The following is a 7498-nucleotide window of genomic DNA, read 5'->3' on the forward strand; positions in this document are numbered from 1 at the left end:
TTAGATCGATTTTGCCAAGCGCTTTGCCATCTGAAACTCAACATGGAAGGCCTTTGTTCCTTCTTTGACGGTCCGATCCCCATTAAAATCCCACCTTTTCAATGTTTTGATCATAACCAGTTCAACCCACTCGCAATAACCATAGGCTGTCTTCATCTTTTGCTCAAACCGATCACCAAAACACTCCACCCAGGCTTGAACACCTACACCTCGCAGAGATGATTTGGGTGCTTTTGAACACCATATCAAAATCTCTGACAGCTTGAGTGTTGTACCAGGCCATTCTGTCTTGTTAGTTTTGATTTTTTTACCTCTTTTAATGATTATAACTGATGATTCAGAATCAGAAGTTGGATCCATTTCGATTTTTTGATTTTTAGGTCCATGGGAAGATGTAGAAGCGATTGGTGGATTGCTTGATTCAATAACGTTGATTTTTTGTCTGTTGGTCGCATGGGAAGATGTAGAGGATGTAGATGCGATTGGTGGATCGATTAATTCAATATCTGAACCCCATCCATCCAATGGGACCTGTCTGGCAAATAGATCGCTTGTATTGAGACTGGAGCGAGGTGGAGATAAGTGGATTGAGATCGGAGGTGTTTCTCGGAGGTTGCAATCGACCAAGCTGACATTGACTCCTCGAATTAAGAGTTTGGTTGGTGTAGGTTTGTAGTTGAAACTCATGCTCGAATCAGTCATACACTGATGTGATCAGATCAGGAAGTGTTCCTTTCTAAATCGACATGTACATACACTTTGAACGTGAACTTACCCAATCTGAAGGTGATTGGCAGACCCATGGCTTCAATCCCCACCGTGGTCCAAGTAATTCCTCAGCAGCTTCGTGTAGAACCTCAGATTCATTCAGCGAAAACCTTGGCCATTTTGGAGCTTTGACTCAGATGAGTAATTCGTCTACTCTCAGAGAGTCTTTGCGCTAAATAAAAATCATAAATAAATCAACAAATCAAAAAGGAGGTGAAACTAGATGGAACTAGACTCGCCTTGAGCCATACTCAAAGAGTAATCTCGGTTGATGGACCCAAACGTTCTCGATCTTGATCCTGTTGAAGCTTCAACTGACTAGAATTGATCAGATCACCTTCCTCTTGACTCAGGTACTTGCCAATGTGTCTATTTGCTTGTGCGCACTGTAACACGGGGCGAACTCGTCGGGGTGGGAGGCTTGCAATAGCTCGGCCAGTTAAATCTTGAGATGCTACAATTGGAGTTGAGTTAGCTAGTGTTTGGTTTGGTGGTTGATGATACAAGCATGTTATAGCAAGCTTGCAACAGCACTAGAATGAACTGATGACATTGAATCACCATGTCAGGCCAGTCAACATAACGGTGAGTAAGAAAAACCTTACTTACTGCGGCACATAGAGCATTCCTGCACTTCGGGCTGATCTTTCGACTTTTTTGATGTCCTTCAGCTGTACGACCATCAAATCCGAGACGCGTTCCTTGGACAATTGGGACTTGGGTGTCTGATAGTGTTGGAGTAGGTGGAAGTAAGAGGAGGTTGGAGAGGGTTGAGGGAAGGTTCCAGTGTGAATCTGATCTCCAGCTCAAGTTGTACTTCTTGATTTCGTTTTCAACGTGCTCCAAGAAAGGGCTGACAATATATGCACCTCGAGCTCCAGACAAACACTGGATATGTAAAATAAGTCAGCGCTGTGTTGAATTGAAGGAAGGAAAGATGAAAAAAAGATAGCAGTACTCACTCTGATACCAATGAGTTGATCATATCCAGTTTTTTTAAAGTACTTGCATTCACGCTTGCATCCCACATCAGGACAAACAAAACCACACATGACCCCCGGTTTTGGAGGGGGGAGAGGCTTCTGAAGGATTTGAAACCCTGATAAAGACCACATTTTCGAAATCAATTTTGTTTTGAGAGGAATTTGTGTGCAAATTGGTCCTCTTGATTGAGATTGTTGGTGTTGAGAATGAAGCAAAAAAGGTGATGAAACAAAAACATTGTGTGTAGCTGTGAAAGATAGGTGGCGCTCAGCAAAGACTTGTGGCACTGGGTGGCCCAGTATGACACTGTATTTTTGAACATAAATACAGTATCAAACTGTACTTTTTGCTGGAGTCTCCCTCTCCCTCCAGGTTGGATCCTCCACCGCTCCCCCGGATCTTGTCCCGTCCCGACGCGCCTTCGGCGTTTGAGTCGTAGCGTGTCCACCCAAAAGGGCCCTCCTTACAAGTTGTCAAGAGGGTGCGGGTTGGGGTAGTGACAGGCCCCGGCGCGGGGGGGTTCGGTTTCCGTGAACCAACCAGCCCCGGCTGGAGTCCTCCATCCCGGGCCCACCCCCCCTTTGAGTGGGCCGGGGTGTGTTGTGCGTTTGCCTGTCCTCCTCTACTCAGGTGCGCAGATCAGTGTCCTGAGCCGCCGGCACACGCCCACACACGCTTCTGTGCGCCTGGGACTCAACAGGACTCAACAGACTCAACTAGACTCTTGTGGCTTCTGGTTCTTTCTGAACCTTAAACTTATTTTGCCAATGTATCAGCTTTTTGTTGACCCTCACTGGCTCTGTCTTGTAAGTGTCTCAGATTCAACCCTTTCACTTGAGTTTTGGTCTCATTTGGCAATTCAGGTTGATTTCATTTCCCATTTTCCTCCAATCAGTGCTCTGTCATCATTTTTCCCTGGTCATCTTTGTGGATTGCTTCTAGAAAGGTTTTGGTTTCCTCTAGTTCCTTCTGGGTGTACGACTTCAGGTATCTGAGGTATACTAGGGAGCACCACCGACCTTGTTTGGCTATCCTCTCCATCGGGGTACGTAAATTAAAGCGCAGTGACGCACCTCCCACTCTGAAGGAGTGCCCACTCCAAGAATCCACCCTTGACTTTCCCCAAATCTTACTGACCACGTTTATAAATCTAGGTTTTGATAGTGGCTTACGTACTCCTTTCTCTAGCGCAGCAAATAGCATGCTATCTGGGCCCAGTGACACGTCTCGATATAGCCACCGTTTCAAGGCATACACCGGGTCTAGTACGTGCAATTGTTGCTGTAAGTGTATCTTTTGCACTTTGCCTGGTTGTGCGGTTTTTGCCTTCCGTAGGTGTAGCTTCACGTAGTGGTGACCCCCTTTCATTCCAAACTTGACGTGCTTCCTTAGCAGCGCTCCACTTTCCACCAATGGTTGTAATAACTTGCCAAGTCTCGCCATTCCCCAGAATGCGACCAAGCTTACTGTCCCTATCAGCTGTTGTGTCTCCGAGCGGTTTCAAGTCTGTTGATGCAGCTCGAACAGTTGTTTTATCATGATCGGGTTCTTCAATGTCACTAATGATTTCTCCTCTTCTGCTTGCTTCGTGGCATTTAGGAGTGTTTTTACCACCTGGGGGCTAGCTGTTGGTAATGTCCGGTGTTGCACTATGTGCCACGCCCAAATTCCATTGGTTCCTCAGCGAAATCGCTTCGCTTTTCTATGTTTTCAACGACTCCCATTTCCTCGCTCAGATTGGAAATTGCGTCTAGGCTGAATTGTGAGTTTCCGTCTGCTGCCTTTACGAACATGGTGTCGTCTACCCAGCGGAATGCCGCTAGCAGGAGGAAAGACGCTAACATAATTGCTTTCCGTACATCTGCTACCTGCCCAAAAACCCCACAGCCAGCCACGCCTCCAAAAGTGATGCGCATGTCCAGCAGAACTTGGTTGTCAAACGTCAATATCATCAAGTATTTGCATAGGCTCGGGCATGTTGGGATTTGTCGATAGGCTTCTGCCCAGTCAAAGATTGCGAGGAGGACTTTCTTTTTTGTCGCGGTGAGGAATTCTGCTACAATCTTGAAGTTGTCCCAGGTCGTGCCGAAGTTCTCCTCATCTACGTTGGCGTTTACTGACTTTATATCTCTGTTGTGTTGCGGGAAGGATAGGTCATTGATTGGACGTGTTGAACTGTTGCCATTCACCACGGCTCCGATTGGGCTTGTTCCGAAGAAGCCAAGTCTCCTGAAAGCCTCCTCCTTTGAGAACGGGCCTGCCATTCGCCCGGCCTTCAGCTCTTTCTTGAAGTTCTCTAGGATCTCCTTCTTTGCTGCCAAAGCCGAGGAGTGATTGGGGGGGGGGCAGAAAAAGGGAATATTTGGTATGTCTGCATTTTCCACCCCTTGGTCAAAACCATACCTTAAACCTGATAGGATGTGCCTGTGGGATGCTAGCAGGCCTGCCTGCGCCAGTTTGCGCTTCCAGACCAGCAAGTTCATCTCGCATGTGGCTTTGCTAGGCCATCTCGCCGGTTGGCTTCCTCTCCAGGGGGGCTGTGGTGGCGTCGGAGATGGGGAGAGTAACCTGTGGGTCACGTGTGACGCAGCGATTTGGAAAGGGCAAAGAAGGGCATTGGATCATATGTAAGTCTCACACTTGAACGCTGCGAGCTGTCTGTCTTGATTGTCATTTTGACCTCAAGTGGTGCAACTGATCTGACTTCAAACTCTAATTTCAAATTTCAACCGTGTGGCTTACGATTTCCCGTTTCTGCATTCCCCTTTAGCACCCCTTGGGCGTCTACTTCTCGATCTGCTACGTCTACGGTTGGCATTTTGGTCTACCGCTACTCCGCTCTTGATAGCTCTTGCGATCATGGTACGTGCTGCGACGTTCTTCTCCGCTTCTACTTCCGCTGCCACCGTAATCTCTTCCTGAGACTGCTTGCTTCTGCTCTACTGTCATGGTTGTCCAGATGTGTGACACGATCCACACTCCTCTATATTCCGCCAAGTTCCCAGCTCCTGCGACTCGAACGGGTTTTGTCGGCTCATAGGTCGTTGTCTTGGATGATGTTGACGGGGCTGTGGTAGTCGTCTTTGGGAGTCCGGTCAATGGGTTCATGTGAGCTGAAGGGCTGCCTGCCATATATGGATTTGTACCGTAAGCACGCTCTTGCAGAGCATCTGCCACTGTCTTCGCTTCTTTGAATATCGCTGATTGCAAGACGCTGAAGTTTCTAATCTTGCTGTTGATGGTCTCTCTCATCACTCCTTGCCAAATTTGCCTGCAATATCGAAGTGCCACCGTCCAACTGAAGTTGTCACGTGGTTCCATCACCACTTTCCGGTGGCCTTTGAAGCGTTCAGTAAGGGCTTTCCATCCCTCGGCGGCAATATACTTTATGAATGGGCTCATGCAGTCTATCCAGTCTTCAAACTGCATCAACATTTTGTCAGGAGGAGGATGGCCCCCCTAAACTCGGACTGAGGCGTTTCCGTCGTGGATTCTTGACTCAGTGGGTGCTTTCCGCCGGCTCCACTCAGTTTGATCGCCGATGAGGAAAACTTTGTTGAAGACAGTAAGTGGAATATAAGACTTGAAAGTTCTAAGCCAATGTGTCAAGACCGGGGATAGCTGATTCAATCCTTTCTCCATTTCCTCTGTTGTGTCTGCTACTAGTAGTCAACCGTTTTCAACCACGTCACCGTTGCATAGGACTAGGCGCCCCTTCTTGGATGCTAGGAGGAGTTTCACCTGTTCTTTCTCTTCCTTGTCTGTCAAGGTCTGGTGATCATTTGGATCTTTGTTGGCGAAGCAACGAATCGCGGTCGGCGCACTTGGAGGTTCAAGGCGAGTGGCTGGTTGATTGTGAGAGTATTGTTTGGTCTCGTATTGGGAAGGACAAGGAGGATGTTGAGGGAGGCTTGACTGCGTGGTGGGACATTGAGGGGATACCTCTTGTCTAGGAAAAACCTGAGGTGTGATCCATAGACGTTTTACAAGAGGGGTGTTATCCTCTGTTGCTGAGGATAGCTCGTCGTCTACCAGGTGGTACGGTCTCAATTGTGCAAGACCACTTCCGCTTGCCACTGGGACCCTATTTCCACCTTCGTTGACGTAGCTTCCCATTGCGGAGCCAGTTATAATATATCTCAATAATGTGGCGCCTTCTGCAAATCTTCCCTTGGCATACAACCATTCTACCCGGTCGTGCAAATCTTCTGGTGCAGTTTCTGTTCAATATTACAATCCCAGTTAAGTCAGGATCTTTGTCTATGAACAGCACCACTCTGGGTATCTTGCTGACACTCAACCACTCCCCCATCACAGGGTTCTTGGAGTCTACCTCTCGGACGCAATGCCGCTGTCTGTGGGATCATGGGCCTTCAGCCCCCCAGCATCTCGACGTGCTCCACCTGGGATTGGTCGTTGTGATTGCAAGGGCAGGGTCAAGTCTAGACACATGTTGCAAGAGAGAGAGGGGGAAAGAGGTGAAAAGCGAAAAATCTGGGAAGAGGTACCTGAATATCCCGTGACAATTTCCTAGAGGTGAGCTCCTTCACCTCTTGTCACAATATCTACCTGATGGTACTAACCTGTAAGGTTGAATCAGGTCAAGGTATAAACAGAGAAAAGGGATCAAAGTGCTCAGTCTTTGATCTAATCTTTTCCTTCCGTAGAATAACGGGTTTATTATTTCACCTGAATATCCCGTGACAATTTCCTAGAGGTGAGCTCCTTCACCTCTCGTCACAATATCTACCTGATGGTACTAACCTATACAAAAACAGATTTAGAACAAAAGATCTTAAAGGAAAATGAACAGTTAGATAAGACAAAAAGATTAAAAGATGAGTTCATAGTATTAAATCTAATCTGACCTGTAAGGTTGAATCAGGTCAAGGTATAAAAAGAGAAAAGGGATCAAAGTGCTCAGTCTTTGATCTAACTAGCGTTGTGACGGGTTCAGATGAAATAACAGTAAAGAAAACATTCATATTGATTAGTATAACACAAAAGAGAATAAGGAAATAGTGAAACTATATTGAGAAAGAGAAACAAAGGTGAAGAGATAAAATGAGGTGTGTGATAGTATAAAGGGGGTTGACTTACTCTTTTCCTTCCGTAGAATAACGGGTAAGGAAAAGAGCCTGTACGCGTATTGGGATTTGTTCAATTAAATATGAAAGATCATTAAGGTTAAGGTTGTAGTTTAATACTAAGAGTCATAGTTTAAACCAACCTAGATTACTTAGTGTGATTTCTATTACCTGTCACGACCGCTGAAACATATCACAAGAGAGATCAAGGTATATCTCAACACTCCCCCTGTTTCAGATGTCCATGTATTACATCTAATCCTACTTGATCACGGAGTTCTCTGAATGGTCCGGGGTGAAGGGGTTTTGTCAGAGTGTCAGCAAACATATTTTTGTTGCTAATGTGTCGTAGTTTGATAGTTTTCTTCTTGACTTGCTCCCTAATCCAGTGGTACTGTACTTCAATATGTTTTGTTCGGGAATGGAATATTGATTTTTGAGTAAGGGATACTGCTCCTGTGCTATCACTACAGAGGATCGTTGGAGATTCCTGATTGAGTGAGATATTGGATAAAAGACCACGAAGCCAAACTACTTCTTGTCCTGCTTCTGTTGTTGCTCTGTATTCAGCTTCAGTTGATGATAAGGAGACTGTTGGCTGAAGACGGCTTTTCCAACTGACTGCTGCTCCGTTGAGTTTAAATACATAGCCGGTTGTT

The 7498-nt window shown here is 46.3% G+C and overlaps 1 protein-coding gene across 1 annotated transcript; it reads right to left on the reverse strand.

Moving 5' to 3' along the window:
* MELLADRAFT_103660 (uncharacterized protein) lies at positions 1 to 1883 on the reverse strand (the record flags this gene model as incomplete). Its single annotated transcript, XM_007406478.1, has 6 exons — positions 1 to 705; positions 776 to 856; positions 879 to 940; positions 1088 to 1301; positions 1378 to 1656; positions 1731 to 1883. The coding sequence occupies 6 exons, from the start codon at positions 1881 to 1883 to the stop codon at positions 1 to 3; spliced, it is 1494 nt and encodes a 497-aa protein (XP_007406540.1).
* Between the last annotated feature and the right edge of the window lie 5615 nt (positions 1884 to 7498).

This window comes from Melampsora larici-populina (genome assembly GCF_000204055.1).
Source record: "Melampsora larici-populina 98AG31 unplaced genomic scaffold MELLAscaffold_6, whole genome shotgun sequence".
NCBI classification, from domain to species: Eukaryota; Fungi; Basidiomycota; class Pucciniomycetes; order Pucciniales; family Melampsoraceae; genus Melampsora; species Melampsora laricis-populina.